The sequence below is a fragment of the Pundamilia nyererei genome, unplaced genomic scaffold (genome assembly GCF_000239375.1).
Source record: "Pundamilia nyererei isolate P.nyererei 1_Seehausen unplaced genomic scaffold, PunNye1.0 scaffold00103, whole genome shotgun sequence".
NCBI classification, from domain to species: domain Eukaryota; kingdom Metazoa; phylum Chordata; class Actinopteri; order Cichliformes; family Cichlidae; genus Pundamilia; species Pundamilia nyererei.
Window position 1 is genome coordinate 2,243,297 of NW_005187504.1, and position 17,987 is coordinate 2,261,283.

At 41.0% G+C, this 17,987-nt stretch overlaps 1 protein-coding gene across 2 annotated transcripts in view; it reads right to left on the bottom strand.

Moving 5' to 3' along the window:
- Nucleotides 1-1,109: 1,109 nt before the first annotated feature.
- The window catches only part of LOC102213406 (zinc finger E-box-binding homeobox 1-like), a 72,737-nt gene continuing 55,859 nt past the window's right edge, over nt 1,110-17,987 (bottom strand). For both annotated transcript variants that reach the window (XM_005740763.2, XM_005740764.2), the window contains exons 3-8: nt 12,833-12,985; nt 11,642-11,844; nt 11,135-11,261; nt 7,845-9,640; nt 5,451-5,628; nt 1,110-3,820 (exon numbers count right to left, since the gene is read on the bottom strand). In XM_005740763.2, the coding sequence (XP_005740820.1) occupies nt 3,117-3,820; nt 5,451-5,628; nt 7,845-9,640; nt 11,135-11,261; nt 11,642-11,844; nt 12,833-12,985 (3,161 nt within the window). In that variant the 3' untranslated portion in view covers nt 1,110-3,116. The remainder of the gene's footprint in view (nt 3,821-5,450; nt 5,629-7,844; nt 9,641-11,134; nt 11,262-11,641; nt 11,845-12,832; nt 12,986-17,987) is intronic.

Sequence of the window (17,987 nt, forward strand, 5' to 3'; positions counted from 1 at the left end):
CAATATGGATGAAGCTTCCAGGTCAGAAGCCTTGAACCTGCATCCTATCTGAAGGCCAGCAGATGGCGATAGATGTGGCTGCAAAAAACATTTCCATTCAATCTAAGTCTATGGGAAAAGGGCTTTCTTGTCTTATCTTAATGCTTCAGCAGACTTTTCTGCTGAGCTTATGTGTTCAGTCCCTCATTTTGATTCATATTCTACAAAAAAAAAGTTTTCTTTTTCATCATTATGAGGGAAGTCTGTCTCTTTTACTGTTCAGATAATCTCAGTAGCTGCTTGATAAACACACGACTTATATTCATATATTTATATAAATATTCATAGAAATATTCATTTGCATTTTTTTTCTTTTTTTGATATATTTATAGATGGAAAGACCTCCGGTGTTACTCGAAACCTTCTGAGGAAACGACCTTACAGAAAATTTCCATCAGATGACTAACAAAACAATCCAGTCAGTTTGAATTGCTGTCTTACATTTTATTGTGATGGGGAGTCATAGAAATGGAGCAAACCTAAAATAAAAACAATACAAAAAGACAGTGGATTTACAAAGGGTGCGGAGAGGACAAACAATATGCAGCCTTCAACAGTACAATGGAACAAGTTGGCACAGAACGGAAAACAGGGTGACGGGACGTTGGAAATTTGGCTTCAAAATAAAAAGAAATTTAAAAAGGGGAGGAGTAACGTCTTCATAACAAGATCCTTCATTTAAACGGCGACGACTCATGCTTTTAAAAAGTTTTAGAATTCAGTAGCTTTATAACGACGCAAAGAGCGGATGCACATGTAACAGTTTCTATTTGTCACTTCATTCCTGTTTTTTTTTCTTTGTCTTTTTTAGCTTAAAACAGAAGTCAAGTTTACAGAATACATGTTTTATATTTTTAGGTTTTTTTTCCTTTAATGTCTTTCTTTTTTTCATTTTTTGTTAAAACAAACTTCATTTCCCAGAACCACATTTTGGGATTTATTTTTTTTTGTTTGTCTCGAGATTATTTTTCATACTAAAATATATTATTGTATCAATTCAAACTACAGTAATGTACACTACAATGTGTAATAAATAACCATAAAAGAAAATATAAAAATAAGACACATAAATATAAAAAAGTCTTCTAAAAACTAAACAGGTATATTTTTTTTAATCTGTGAAAAGGGTTCTAATACTGCCATTGTTGACAAAAACATACAGAGGACATACTTTTAAAACAAAAAAAGTAAAACAGATTAATACTATAAACACTGTCTGGTAAAACCAAAGCAAAACTCTTCAACAGAGACCACATTCACTAACGCTTGTTACCTCAAGTGCGGGACAGCTTGCCACAATGAATTAGTTTCTTTTAATCGTCATCTGAAAATAATAAGTGCACAAGTGAGACTAACTTACTGAGTCTCTCTATCATTGTTTTATACTTTAAACTTTTGTGGGTTTGGTCTGGTTTATCTCTTCCTGAGCCGACCTGGTGAGGCACATTACTGAGTTTGAGTGTTGAGGGGTTCTTAAAAATTTGGATTTATGCAGTTCGAAAGTTGGAAACTGATTATCTTACATTAGAAGGCATTTTAAAAACACTGCTCTAAACCTCACACTTTGGACCTACAAGCTGCAGCCATTGGATACTGATGAGTTAGTAATTCATAACAAAAAAGTTTTAGTCAAGAGCAAATATGCAATTTTAAGTACCAGGAACAAAAGCAGAACCTTTAGACATGCCTGTAGATTTAATTTACTAATAGAAAAGTGCTAAACATTCTCTGGCTTTAACTTGTTTTTCAAAAAGACAAGTTAATCATTGTAAACTAAATAATTCTAGCTTTTAGTTTGGCAGATAAAATAAAACAAGACGTCACCCCCAAGTGGGCTATTTGGACAAGGGGTCTGTCTTTTTACAGACAAAACAGCCCAAATACTGTTTCTCAAGTGTCCTTCTTTGTTGCTGTGACAAATCTGCTGTTCTGTGCAAGTCAACAAACATTAGTCAACATGGCTCCTGTGTAAGTAACAGAGGGACATAATACTGGCTACATGTGTGAGGAAAAAAAATAATAACACTGTTCAATGGCACTTTTAACAGCACACAGGTCTTGCATAAGGCTGGAGGCATTGGGGTGGAGCAGGAAAAAAAGCCCCGATCCTTCACGTACAGTTTGACTTCATATATAAGCCGATAATACTGAAACACTCGCTGAGAACTAAAGTCAACCAAAATAAGGAGAAGCTTGGTAAGAACAGGCGCGTCTGTTTTGGATCCACAGCCGAGCCACGAGGTCGGAGTCTGCTTTTATGTCTTCACCTGGAGACTCCACCCGTCCGGGCAGTGCTGCGCAGCAAAACAAAGGTGCGCCATGCTGGCTTTGAGGTTGTGACTCTGCCTTCCCTGATAGGACAAATTTGGTTATGGCGTACAGAAGCCGCATTCTCATCCCGGACTCCCCATCCCACCCCCCAACCCTCCCCAAGAATACTTTGTTTTCCTTAAGGCTAACAGTCAAACTGAAATCAACAGTAATGCTAGCTAGCAAAGAGTAACACTAACACAAACAACATTTCGCTAGCTAGTGTACATATATAACACTGAAGGGCATACAATGCATGAGGCATGTATCCATAGGTAAACCAGGAATACTGTAGTGCAGAGGTTTTTGTTCGTAGAACTCAATAAAATACTGATTTTAGGAAACTTCATTGGCAATAAAAAGGTATAGAAATCTTTCTCATCTTTAAAGGTTAAAAGGTTTTCAAACAAGAACACGATTAGTTAACACTGATTGAATGAAAAGAAAAGACAAAGCAACCTGGGATGTCTCAGTAACAAGTCTAATGAGTTGATGGGTGAGTTCTACTTTAAAATCTGTACTTCTATAAACAATTTTAAACACTGATATTTCATTTTCACAAAGAAAAAGTCACGTTTTTTCTTTTTTTCTTTTTCTTTTTTTCTTTTTCCAAGTTCAGGCACACCTGGGTTTTTGTACACAGTAGTGGACCGTTAAGATCAGGCAACTGCCGTGACTTTCTTCTGATGGCAAGATGTGGTTTTTGTCTAAGATTACCCGACTTCAATGACCGACACACTCAAACTGTCCCGAGGAATTTTCTTCCTTCATTTGGTGTCTGTCACCGCTTCCTCTGTTGTTTCGGTGTTTCCTGTCCCGTCCCTGATGCTGCTGTCTGTATTGACTTCACAGTCTGCCGCTTTCTCTGCATCCACACTTGCTGATTCCTCCTTTTCTTCGGTTCTTTCCTCCATCTCGGCGTCCTCCACGTGGTCATCTCCCAGCTCCACTTCTACTACGTCACAGGCAAACTCCTGCTCCTTCTCTTTTTCAGTCTCTTCTTCTTCTGCTGTCGCCTCTTCCTCTGCTAATTCCTCTCCCTCTTCCTCCTCATCATCGTCGTCAAAGTTACCCTCGTAGATCTCGCACTCGCCGTCGTCCACCTGCACCACCCGTATGTCGTCCATGCAGATGGCCTCGTCTTCCTCTTCCTCACTCTCCCTCTCGTCTGAGTCCATTTGGGAGGGCGGGGTCGTGGTCCGGCTGTCTGACTGCAGTCTGCCGCTTGGGCTGCCGAGCTCTGACTGATCCCTGGGTGGCCCCGAGCCGGAGCCCGAGTTTGGCCCGTCCTTCTTGCAATAGGAGTAGCGGTGATTCATATGCTGGGAGTACGAGCCTGAGTGAGAGAAACGCTTCCCGCACTTGTCGCACTGGTAAGGTTTCTCACCGGAGTGCAGCCTCGAGTGTTCGATCAGGTGGTGTTTGTGTTTGAAAGCCTTCTTGCAGACGTTGCACTCGTGGGGTCGTTTTCCTGCAGATGAAACCAGAGCGCGTTAGAGAGGAACTGTGCTTCTTTGCCTGCATTAAGTGTAACAGAGTATAGAAAAAAATATTCAAAGCAAGTGTTCCTTATTTTGGTTTGATTTGTTTTATTATTATTTATTATTTTGTTGTTTCACTGCCTGTGGCACGCTTTTATACTTGTAATGAAATGCACTATATAAATAAACATGCCCTGCCATCAATCAAGCTTGCGTGTTCATTCAAATAAACATAAGCAGGTTTGAACAATTCAAATATTACATAAATATAATTAAAATGGCATAAATAAATGAATGCGTTTGTAACTATAATAATTAGGTGATACAGAATAGAGATTTGTTACCGTAGCTAAACATCTGTCTCTTTGTCAGCATGAATATAACAATAAAGATTTCACACAAGTTTGTTTGTCCACTTCACTGTCCTTGTACCAGCAGCAGTGCAGGCCTATCTGAGGTTTACACTGGACAGGTAAATAAGACTGCAGCCGAATCACAGGTCTCTTTAACACAAACCCAGATGCATTAAAGGTACTCTGCAGTGAGGGAAGCAGACAGCTGCTGGCAGTGGCTGTCACTGCCATCAATCTCCAGATGCACTACAGATAAAGATTAACATGCATGACTAAATCTAGTTAATTTACATGATGAACCTAAGGGCTCATGTTAATTATATGCATTGTACCTTTAAATTAAAAACAGACAGAAACTGCTGCTTTATTTCCCAAACAACTGAATGTTTAACTTTAAGATTTACTAGTGCCAGTTCCAAAAATGTGAATATTTCTAGCATTTCTTCATTGGGAGCCATATTATACTAAATATCAGTTGGAGTTTGTTCTAGCAAAAACATTTTGGAAATACAACAAAACGCCTAAAGGCAAAACAATTAACTATGAAAAAATAACCTGATACTTTACAATCCATTGGGAGAATTACACAAATATATATATATATTTTTTAATTTGCTCAAATCAGGGAATCAGAAGTTTAAATTGTTAAAAAGCAAAAAAAGCTTGGGAGCCAATGTTTGTTTTAAGTATTCAGAACTCTCAGCACCTGGAAAAGTAATTGCTGACATACCCATACAAAATGATCAAAGCCACACATTATCAGAGGCTTTTATGAAACAGACTTTAAAGTGTCTTTAGAGTATAGCGTTTAATAGTTTTTAACATCCCCTGCCAAAAGAAAATCTCACTAACAAAGCTCATATGTTATAAGAGTACGGCCAATTTGTAAGTATAAGGATGTTTTCTTTCTTTCTCTTTTCTTTCCTTTTTTTAAAGTGGATGTCAAGGCTGAACCAAAACACAGTAGTGCAGAGTAAAGATAACCGCTAACAGATTTGAATAAAACCACTGCCAATATGATGCTACCTGGAGCTACTAGGAAAACATCCTTTTTAATTCACCGCACGAGTTACGTGTCTATAAGCACTGATGACAACTGGGACATTTACAGGCCAGGTGTCCCATAAAAGTCTCAGAGTACCGCGTAGTTAACGAGGGATGATGTCACACGTAAAAACACAGCCTTCAAAAGTAGAACTCTTTTGAGAAGTAACAGAAATCCTGCTTAATAGACTAAAGCTGAAAAATTCACTTAAACAAGACGTACCTGTGTGTTCATATTTGTGCCTGAGCAGGGAGCTGCCCTTCTGGAAGACCTTGGAACAAAGATCACAGGGGTAGACGCCATTTTCTAGCCGCCGCTTCTTCATCGCCACGGCTGAATCTGAGTCGTTCTGCTCCTCCACTGTGGAAACACCCTCGGAGCTGCTCTCCAAACGCTTCTCCTGTTGTAAACAGAATTACAGTATGTCGGAGTCACATTATTTACTCTCCCATCCTACCCTTCAGGAAAGCTAGTTTCACCATAAATATTGTGTGACAGGTATGTGAAGAGCTCATTCTTTGACTGAGTTGTTCTTGAAAATGTTTTCCTGAGAGCCTGCAGTGAAGCTCTTCACTTTAGAGGTAGATAATTCTCCTAGTGTGAATACTCTAACTTACTGAGAATTAAGCAGCAACAATCATGGGTGGAAATGTGAAGCTAAGACCCGAGTGCAAACACAAAAAATCCTCTAGGTGACACTATAGGCTGGCTGCAAAAGCAAGTCGATACCTTAAGACTCACATTTAAAATGCATGTTTACAGCCCTGCACATATAACAGCCTCGTATTTGAGCTCTTTGGATAGTTTTTCCCCTTCATAAGAACTCGTCCCCCCTAACTCAATCATCTGGATAATCATTAAGGTTTAAAGATATAGATTAACTAATGCTGGATTAACTGAGCTGTCTCCCCTTTGCTAATTTAAGTCAATGGCTGCTTGGCCCTGAGCGTGGTTCTGTTGGAGATTTTTCCTCTTAAAAGGGAGTTTATCCTCTCCACTGTTGCCATGTGCTCACTCACAGGGGGTCGTTTGATTTTGGACATTTTCTGTCTATTATATTAGCGTCGTTACCTTACAAAATAAAGTGCCTTGAAGCGACTGCTGTTGTGATTTGGTGCTATATAAATAAAACTGAACTGAACTGGATAGTTCGACCCACATCTACTGATGAAATTCATGCTGCGGTGCACTGTCCAGATGGTTTCTATCAGCAGCTCCACAGACACGAGGTTTCATGTTTAAGTAAATTTGGTTTGAGGATATCGTATTACTCAAAGGCAGTTTGGGTGTTCTACAAAGTCATCACATGTAACGAGGACAGGATGTTATTGAAATGTTTAATGAGTTCACGGGGCTACTGCCATCGATTGAAACTGAGCTAATGGTATTGGTGAAGTAGATAGGAACAGTTCAAGTTAATGGAATCGGAGAATTACCTAAAAACTAATGAGTCATTACTGGTAAAATAATGACTTCAGGTCATCGTAAGTGGCAACCGCAATGCTAACGATGTCTGGTACATTCTGACTCTGACTGGCTCCAGCTCAAGTAACTAATGTTTGTTGCCGTTTCTTATATAGCATATAACGGCTTCTTGCAGACTTTCATGACTGCTTTGTGGCTTGACTACCGATTCTCACTTTGACTGCTGAACTCAGCATGTCTCAGGCTTTTGGAATTTTCTATTTCTCTTGACGCACATTTCTTCAGTTTTTTTGTGTTGAAGGACTGACACTAACAGGATGCTTTTTATTTTGGGTTAACGCTGGTACTTTCCACAGCAAAATGCACCTAAAGGTAGCATGTTAGTCTTTCCAGTAATCTATAGATGCTTAGTTTGTAAGTAGTTTGTTTCAGTGTAAAAGGAAACAACCCTCACTCCCTGCAAAGAAACTTGATTAAAAAAAGAAATAGTCATTGCAATAATCAATTCTGGACTGGTCAAAAGTGAGAATTTTCTCCTTTTCTTCAATTTCCAGTTAAAGGGGAAAATTTTAGTTACATAAAACAAATAGTGCAGTGTCAAGTTAGGCTCTGGGAAAGTCGTATAGAAATTTGAAGAACTAACTAACCAATAAAAACTGCAAACTGCAACAACAAGGTTTTTATACCTCTTCCACTTCAGTGTTTTTGGGGTTTTTTGTAATTAAGACTTATGTATAGTCGACTCTCCAGGTACTGAATTTGTCTCGGTACAAATAGACACATACTCTTTGCTTCAGTACTTCAAAGTAGGCGTGCATGACAAGCATTCACTTTAGGGAATCAAACAGAGCTCTAATTAGAAACTTCTTGCTAACTTTTTTTACATATAACATGGTTATCACTCGCCGCAATGATCAGCTTCCCATTTATTCTGATGTTGGATGACAGACTACACAAGCAGCTATGTCTCGCTCTCAAAGTACTTTCATAATGTGACTTGAAAAGTTTCAGTTCTTTCTCAGTTATTCAGCACAAGCAAATTAATTCAAATCCATTCATTTGAGTTGCTAGTTCCTGGTGACTGGTGATCACAGTGATCAAATAAAAGATATAAAACCTTTATAATAAGAAAAAATAATCACATTGTATGAATAAAAAAGGTATAAGAAGTAACTGTTTTGCATTACTAACCTTATGACCATTGAGAACAACAGTCTTTGCTCCAGTGGCGTTGCCAGCTGTAGTGGCGTAGGTATATGTGAGCTGGGGGATGAGGATGGTGCGCTTCGTGGTGGTGTTGAGGCAGCCCTGACCAGCGATGGCAACTAAGGTAGGAAGCTGTGCGGCAGTGACGATGTTAACAGCTCTTCCGGTCTGAGGTGTGGTCACATAGATGGTTCGACCCTCGAGCTCCTCCTTCCTTAAGCAGGTCAGGTTCAGAGGCTGTTCTTGCTGCTTGGCGGGAGGTGTAGTCATTTTGTTTTCCGATTCTGTTGCGATCTGTTTAGGAAGAGAGAGGTCCAGAGGTTCCGCCTGGGAGTCAGAAGCTTCCGGGTCTTCTGGCTCACTTTTAACGATGACAAGGTCCTCGTTGTTGAGTGATTCAGAGTCTGATGGGGAGGCGCTGCGAGAGTCTGACGAGGCTTTGTTGGATACCTCCTTGATTGTATTGTCTTCTTCTTCCTTTTCATTCTGATTCACAGTGACCTCTGAGCTGGAATTTGTGGCTTCAGTGTCTTTAGAAACTGAAGTTGAATCATTGTGGCGCTTGCTCACACTTTTCCCCGAGTTCATCTTCATAAACCACTTTCTAACCACATCCACTGGGATACTGACAGACTCTGAGATCTTTGTCAGCTCCTCATCACTGGGATTGGCGTTGGAGGCAAAGTATGTCTTAAGAAGTGAGAGGAGATCGACGACAGGCGGCTCCTCCAGGGTCACCCCTGCCTCGTTTAGCAAGGCGGCGAAAGATGGGTCCAAAGCAGCAGAGTCGACGGCCTCGCCATTGGCTGCTTTGCGATGCTGGAGGAGATGCAGCGCCTCCAGATTGTCAGGACAGTCATCGCAAAGTAAACATGTACTGGTGCTGTTGGGCTTTGGCTTCTGAGCTGCTTCTGAAGTTTTATCGGTTGCCTTTTCTGTCTGCGTGGATGCCTCCTTCTCCACATCTGCGATGGGGACTGCTTCCGGTTCTTTCTTGATAATCCTAAGGTCGGCCGCCTCTTGGGTTTGGGGTTTAGTTGTTGTGGTTGGAGTGGGAGCTGCAGCATCCACAGTCGTGATAGTGGGAGGCAGAGTAGGGTTATTTTTGACAACAAGCGGTGTAGGCTGGGCGGTGGCAGTTGTGGCAGCAGCAGGGCTAATGCTGTAGTTGATGATGATCTTGGTGGTACCGTCGTGATCCACGAAGGCAGGAAGGCTGATGATCTGTTGCTGCGGCTGCTGGACCACAATTCCCTGCTTCCCCTGCGTCACCACCCCATTGGCTGAACCCAGCACCTGCCTGAGCACATTTCCATCCATCGCCACCTTGAGCACATTCTGCAAGTCATTAAGATTGATACTGATGGGTGACATCAGACCTACTGTTGGTACAACCATAGCCACACCCTGAGGCAGGGTTGCAGCTGGGACCACAATCGGCTGTGCTGTTCCTCCGTTCACCACGCCGTTACTGCCGGCTGAAGTTGCCGGTGCCGCCGTCACAGGCTTGCACTCAATTTCCACAGGTTCTGATTTGATCTGGGTGACAGGCAGCTGCTCCTGGAGGGGTTTGCTTTCAGTCTTGTCTTTAAGAACCACACGAGCTGGAGCGATCACAACAGGTCTCGTCTGTGCAGGGGCTGGGGGGGACTTAATCGATGTTCGAGCAACACCGTTGGGGGGCGTAGCACCCACACACTTTTTGCTACTGATGTGGGAGCTGTAGGAGCCTGAGTGGGAGAACCGCTTCTTGCAGTTTGAGCATTCGTATGGTTTCTCACCTAAAAGTATCAGAGAGCGAGAGAGAAGTGACAAAACTTTCAAAGAGAAGATTCAAAACATGAAAAACCAAAAACAATTCAAATTTTTAGTAACTTATTTTGAAAAGTGTTGGGATTTGATACTGAGCCCAACTTACAGAATTGACAAATTGATTCATTACAGCAGAAAAACAGAGTTTGGTCACTCCGGCCATAAAACCATTTAAAAATACTTGTTATATGTAAAGGGTATTAACTTCCTTCTTTAAGGAAAGCAGGGCATTTAAACTTCCTTTGGTATGGCAACTGGAATGGACACCCATTACCAACCTGTAGCAAAAGATGATGCAGTAGGTCAGTGCAACCTTCACTTAACTAGATCAATTCATCAAAACACATTCCTATGTTCCCTTTTGAAGAAACAGGGATGGGGTAAAAAGCGTTTAAACAGCAGCACAGATCCAAAAAAGCTTTAAAGCCCCCGACTGATAAAACAAGCACTTTTATGAGACTTTATTAAAAAAAATGTACTGACCAATTTTGCACTAGAGGCCTCATGATGTCATATTTGGACAAACTGCATTAGTGTGTCTACAGCCCACTCTGATCTTAAGTGGGCCGGACGAGTGAAACGTCACTTTCTGTCAATGTAAAGACGTTTAACTACACATGTGACCCCTGAGAAATCTTAATATAAGATAAAGAAGTGCAATTTTAACACCACTTCTCAGTTTTTCTACACAATGAAGTTCACTGCCCAGACTGTCCTGTATTTATAAAAAATAAAGATTTGGTTGATTGATGAAAATGGTCTTTTTTTTTAACTAAACTTTTCTGTAATTTAGCTGTTTAACTCTTACTTAAATATTTTCTTTGTAGTATATATGGCTGTGGGGGAACTTTATCAGCAGGGAAAGCTGTAAAACTTGTTTGTCCTCTTACATATTTTCCAAAGCCGTCCAGCAGCCCATTCTGAGCCAATTAGAAGAAGAAGAAGAAGAAGAAGAAGAAGTACTTTATTGGTCCCCGTGGGGAAAATCGCTCTCTGCATTTAACCCATTCACTCAGTGAAGCAGTGGGCAGCCATTGGGCGGAGCAGTGTGTAGGGACGGTACCTTGCTCAGGGGTACCTCAGGGCAGCTGTTCAGGGGAATCGAACCCCCGACCTTCCGATCATGGGGCCACCACTCTACCTACTGAGCTATCCCTGCCCTTCTGGCATCCAGGCCTTATGTTATTGACATAGCTTACCAAGTGCACTAAGGAAATGCTCTATATTAACCAGCTTTAATGGAACACCTGAAATCTGGTGTCCATTAACATACACGGTGCCAATTAAATACACGAACGAAAAAAACAACCTAAAATTTTCAGTCGGTTAATGTGTACATTTAATGAAAATTATTAGTCAGTTGTAAATGCAGTAATTGCAGACAAATGTTCGATGATTAGAGGCCTGCAGTTTGGAACAGCTACACAGGTTGTAGCACACTGTGCATGTGTGCAGCAGCTCACCGCTGTGAATGCGCAGGTGCTCCTTCAGGTGGTGTTTGTATTTGAAGGCCTTGGAACACTCGGTACACTTGAACTTGCGAGTTCCACCTGTTCCTACCGATCCTCCTGTTGACTGCGAAACGTGACGCTGAGTCAGAAAAGAAGAAGGTCTCTATTATTTTTCTGTGTCGTTCAGTTCTTTTAATATCAGATGAATATTTCATAGGAATTCTGTGTGAAAGCTTTAACATTTTTGAAAACTGTAGCTCGAAGGTTTGAAAGGAGCACTGGGGACGTGTTTTTGCTTACATAACAGACTGAATCTCATGCATAATAAATCAAAGTGCACAAAATTTTAAAACCGAAAAAGAAATATCAGTGAATTAAAGTTGAACAACATGACAAAATGTTCATCCTAGTGATCCTGAGGCAGAGATTTGAGTCTGGGTAACAGTTTCACGTATCAGACCTGATTTCGCTCTTAGTTTGGCGCATTGCGTCTTCGGTTCTCATCCTAAGAGGTGTTACCTGCTCTCTGGAGCCCCTGTGGTGGCTCATGTGCCTCTCCAGCTGCGAGCGATAGGTAAAGGTGTAGCTGCAGTGCGAGCAGCTGTAGTTATCCTCACTGGTCTCGTGGCGATACTTGATGTGTTCCTTCAGTGAGGCGTTGCGTTTGTAGCCCCGGGAGCAGTAGGGGCAAGTGTGCAACTGGGAAAAAGAATCAGGTGTTCCTGTGGTGGAAGAGAAAGGGAAACGTGGATGATAGATGATGCTTCATTTTTTTTTCTTACACTTCATATGAAAAGCATGTCTAACAGCTCCTCCTCCTCCTACACCTTTCTGATGTTGGTTAGCTCATTTCCTTAACTTTGCTCTCCAGCATCCACAACTCTCCATACAGTAACTAGCCAGCTGGATGGAAGGAAAAAGTGACATTCCTGTGCATCTACCTCTGGTTTTCCCAAACATTTTTTGTGTTAAGTCCAACACATAAACGAAATATTTTGGATATAAACAACATAGTTTCCCCACTCTCTGTATGGAGGCCTGACAATAACCTGCCCTTCATAAAACCTCTCTAGACTGTATAAGTTTTACTATTGTCTTTGCCCTTAAATCTTCCTTAAAGCTATAACAAGCCAGCTACTGTTATTATTTCAGCATTTATGCCTTTCTCGTGCTCCAGAACATTCAGAGCTTCCTCCAAGTAAGTAATGTTCTTTGACCTGTGCTATCTCAACTTTATCCTCAACTTCACCAGCTGCTAGTGGAGCACTCAACACTTGAGTTTAGTGGTTATGCTTTGGAGTTTGAACCTTAGTGTCTCAACTGTAAATGGCAGATTTGTGTGACAATATCTCACTTTTCTGATTGTATCTTTTATTATAACCTCAGAGGTCCATTATCAAGAAAATGTGTTCTGAGATCTTCAGTGTTTGAAATAAAAGCTCTGAAAATACAGCCGTTTGTTATCCACCCCAACAACTAGTTTACCTGTCAGCTTTTCAAACAATTCACAATCCCACTTATTTACTGCTCACTTCTGAGGTGAGTACTAAGCTGAGTATAGCATGCTATGAACTCCAGAATGCTGAGCAGGAAGAAGTTGGAAATTTGTAGTACTTGACATCAAAGAATTTGAAATTTTGACACAGCAATAGTAATACCTGAACATCTGCATCATGACATTCAGTATAATATGTGATGTTGGCGTGTTACCGTTTTCATCGGCTCCTCCCGTCTCTGTCGGACTCTGCTCGTCCTCGGGGGCTTCAGGATAGATGATGGCTGTGTCTCCCTGCTGGAGAATCTCCTCCACTAGAGCATCCTTCTCCACCTCCTCTTCTTCCTCTGATGCACACTCCTCCTTCACTAAAAACACAAATGCACAAAGGTTAGTGTTGCTGTACACAAAGAACCCAATTATCCACCACGGACAGCACTACAGATACAGACAGACTGAATGACTTTGTTTAAATCATTTTAAACGACTTATTTTCTCTGTGAGGAATCCCTTCTATGAGTTAATGCTTGAAGTACCACCACTAGAGGGCGCCATATAACTTGTAAATGATTTGATAACGGGCTCATCACTTGAGCTATCGTTGTGCACTTTGTATTCTCAAAAAACATTTGTTGGGCAATTTAAAAATGGCATAGCTGCCGAACATTATTCTTAAAGAAACCTGGACTAGTTCTGCTAACAATGTTCAGAGATCCCTAAAATCAGAAGATTCTAAATTTGGGAAGTTGTAGCTACAATGCTGTGGAAAACTATGGAGCAGCTTGTTTTAGCAGCAGTAACTTGAAGGGATCATTTATTGTATGACTTTATCAGTCTCTCTCGTCATTGTGGAGGAATTTGTGCCCACTCTTTTTTACAACATTCCTTCAGTTCATTGAGGTTTGTGGGCATTTGTTTATGCACAGGTCTCATAAGTTCCTGCTACATCATTCAGGTTGAGTTTTTTTCTTTTTCAGCCATTACGATGTAGTGTACATAAGATCATCCTGTTGCATGACCCAGTTTCATCCAAGCTTTAGCTGCTGGACAGAGCTCACATTTGGCTCTAGAATTCTTTGGTACACAGAGTTGACTCAATGACTGCTGGGGCTGAAGTCCCGTGGCTGTAAAACCACCCTAAATGATCACCACTGTGTTTGACAGCTGGTATGAGATGTTTGTGCTGATATGCTGTGTTTGACTTTCATCAATGTGGCACTGTACATTCAGGCCAAATATCTTGGGCTTGTATATCCAAAGGACACTGTTCCAGGAGTGGTCTGTTCACATGCAACTTTGCAAACGTAAACGAGAAGGGGATGGCTTTCTCTTGGCAAACCTCCAAAAAAACCATACACATTCATGTTTCTCTAACCGTACAGTCAAGAACTTTGCAGACCTCAGTTAGCATGGTTGATGTCAATGTCTGCCACATAGCTCTTGGGCTTTTTGCTGTTTATTTGCATCTTGACATTGGCATGAATTTGCTTCAGACCAGCAAACTGCTAAAACATCTGCTTGTATCCAAAGCGGTCACACTTGCTGATGATCCGTTAATCAAGAGCATTTGATTAGAAGCACTTGATAGCTTCTTACCCTCCTAATTAATATAGAAGCAGTAAGGACATAATTAGAAAGCTCTGACGTGAGTATGCAGACCAGTGAAAAACTGAGCCACGCGACTGTAATGCTGACCAAACATACAGCATGAACCTCTGTAAATGTTATCATATTTAAATATTGGAAAAATAAACTAAACACACTTGAAGTAATTAGAATTAACACTCTACTACAAAGTCCCAGCACATACTGTTCGCTAAGATGAAATAAAATCAAACCTTATTATACTGAACTTTTAAAAATTAATTTGGAGCCAAATATTAGACAGACCAAACCGTACTGTGATGCTGTACTGTCATGTTACTTAGGACAATATTAAAAACGGAAACCATTGCTTCCTGCATACCTGCTAATATTCATACATCTTTAATCAGCTATAGCTACAGCCAGCTTATGTGGCTGCAGCAGCTGAACTGTTAGCGATGTTTGAGTTCACTTGGAACAGCTGGTTTGCTGCACAGACACAGACAGTATGTTTCCCTGCAACCATAATGAGCCTTACAAAGAATAATTACAGCCCTGGGCGTGATTCAAACGTGGCACTTCAGAGGGAAATGAGTCAGGGACGTAACAGTGGCACCACACTGACAGTCTGTCCTCTACCCAAACACTCCCTCTCATTAAACCAAACACACTCCTCTATTCAAATTAACCTTAAGTAGCCGACATGGAACAAAACAGACAGCAATGAATATGCTCAGGCAAACTTGGCATCTACAAGTGCTTCAAAAAAGCACTGCGTGCAATTTTATATCAAATGCATTTTGAAAAGATGGTGACCTGAATGCAAGTAATAATTTGCTGTTACCTGTTACTTCAAATGTTTGCAGAGCACCATCAAAGAAATGGCAAAGAAGGCCAAGCCACTTAATTGAAGGAATCAGTTTAGGATCAAAGGCTTCCTCATTCCTATTTTTTTTTGCCTTTTTTTCTTAAATATGCGAAGACTGTGACGCATTTTCCAACACTCGTCTTATTTTTTCCATCCACGATCATTCACAGCATACAGTTAAACTAGACAGCCATGCAGATAACACTTCAGACTGCAGAAGAAACAGAGTAACACTGCACCGCCTGTTTATAACACAAGGTCCCCGTTAAGTAATTGAAGTCTCAACACCAATCTGAGATAATGCTGATGGCATGATTTATTTTTCCACTAACCCCCAGCCCCATCTGATTTACTTGTTCAAGTACACTAAACTCCTCTGTAAAACTGGTAGAGTGGTGAAAGTGAGTCTAATGTTAAGGCATGCATAATAAGCAGATTATCTACTCATTTAAATAGCCAGTTGTTTGATTCCTGACTTCTACAGTCAGCATGTAGAATAACTTTAGGCAAGATACAAATGCATGAATGTGTGTGGCTGAATATTCCTTTGAGCAGTGCACTGATAAATGGATGCATAGTATATACTGTACAGTATACAGTGATTTTCTTTATTTTAGAGCTCAGTCAGGGTTTTATTCTTGATTTTTTGCAGTTACAGCATTTTTTGTGTGCATATTGCTCTAAGCAGGATTTCATCCCTCTGAGACAAAGACTCTTGCCGCTCTTCCCTTGATCAGATCGGATGCTGTGCTAAGTGCAAATATCATAACAAGTGTAGAAGAGGAACTTAGGCAGAGCGCTTACTTCACTTTCTGAGTATAAAAACACTGATAAGAGAAAGCAGTGAGGTGAAACTGTGACCAGTGTTGTCATGGTGCTCAAGTATTTTAAATGCAGGCAGAATCAGCAGGAAAGGCCACGCCTCTTCCTGCTGAGCCGTGTCAGGGACAGGTGCAGCTGCGTGTGTGTGTAGTCAGCAGGATCTGCAATCACAGAACCAGTCATAAAAAGAAAAAGAAAGGAGGGGTCTATGCTGAACTGTGTGTGTGTGTACGCCTTTATAAAGAATAGGCGGGCCCAGGCCGAGCCCTGTTAAGCCTCATATTAAACACACAGATCTTTACTTCCCATGATCTCATCCAAAAGCTTTCCAAATCTCTTTTCCCCCTCTGAGACTCGCTCATCTACCCTTCAAGCTTCCTTCCCCACCTCTCTTTGCTCATTCCTTTCTCTTATAGCCTCTTATATCGTCATTTTCTCCTTATCTTAGTCCTTCCTTCAGTTTATTTATGTAGCTCACTAACATGTACAGCATTCAGCATCGTCTGTCTTTAAACTCTTCAATGAAAAAAGGGAAAAACTTCACTCCTCGAAAAAAAAGAAACCTCAACTAAAAGGAAAACATGAAAAAGACTTCAAGAAGAGCAGAGCAGAGGAGTCTCTTAAATATGCCCTCACTAAGCAAGCTAAAAACACATTTTGGCCCCCTGGCATTTGAAAGCCGAGCTCTTTGAAAACAGTCTCCATTTAGGAAAGTGCAGGGATGAATGTGAAAATGCTGACCTTGACTGACTGCAGACCTTTGTGTCAGTAAAATCAAGGACACAGGTCGACTCTGACTCTGATTTTAAACATAAATACTTCTAGTTACACAATGCAGCTCCATTAAGCCATTTCCATGATGATTTTGGGGGCTTTTACTATAATACTGTGTCAAGGTTGACTGCAACAGCTGACGAGTTCCTGCCGGATTAATGTGTCGTATTCATCAGATGCAATTCACAGTTTTCTAATTGTTCAACTATTAAACAGTCAAAAGTGTCACAGCTTCCATAAACGACTTGTGCATCGTTCTTATGCATGTAAGCATGTGTCCACCTACCGCAAAGGCAACAAGTCTGATAACATATGTGGCAGAATCTTATTTCCGATCATTTGATGAACAAATATATCGCTCTATGCTGAACCCCTATTCGTGGCGGTAGTTAACAAAATGCAGTGCAGTGTTGGGTATTTTCATTTGGCTCTGGCTGAAACCGTTTTGCAGAGGTTACCAAAAATAAAGACCCCGCTAAAGAGTAAGCGAACAACAGTTTGGAAAATGGCAGGTTTAGCAAGCTGAGACTACTTATTTACTGAGTCATTATTTAGAGAACTTTACAGCCACAATAAGATTATTTCCAACTGTCCCTAAGCTGCAGAAAGTTGCAGGTCTTAAAGATTTAATTGAGAAAGGATGTCACTTTCTGTTAAACAACTACTTGATTAACACATACATGTTTACGGATTAAAAAGGTTTAAGCTGCAATACTATTCTTTGTTCGTTTGCCATTCAAAAAAGAAGAAACAAACATGTTCTATTTTCAGCTCACTACACTTGGCTGCATTGCTGTCATGTTTTCTTTTTAAATTAGCTTCCTCCTCTCCCTTTCTGTCTTTGTCGCTTCCTCTTCCTTCTCTTCAACCACGTTACCAACTGCTTGTTTCCTCAATCTCTCCCCTCCCCACAATTTCTTTAATCTAACTTCATCTCCCTCCCTCCTTCACTTACTTTATTTCCCTCCATCACCCCTTCGTTCCAATCCCCCCCTCACTTGATACACCTCTCTGCATATTTTCCCACCACACTCTACAATTACACTTAATGCCTCACAAAAAACATACATGCTGTAATGACAACCAGGACCCTGCAACACACACATGTGGAATATCAGAATGGAATGAAAACAGGAAATCATGTGGTTCGCACACACGCAAACACACACATACACTTGCATACTTACACCAGCCGAGTTATTCACAGGCACATGCACTCTCTGCACACAGCACTCGTATACCTTGCCAGAACCTGTCACTGTGAGTCCGTGGTGAATTTATAAGGCAGGATGGATTGGAGCTGCAGTGCGGCCTAGACTGCA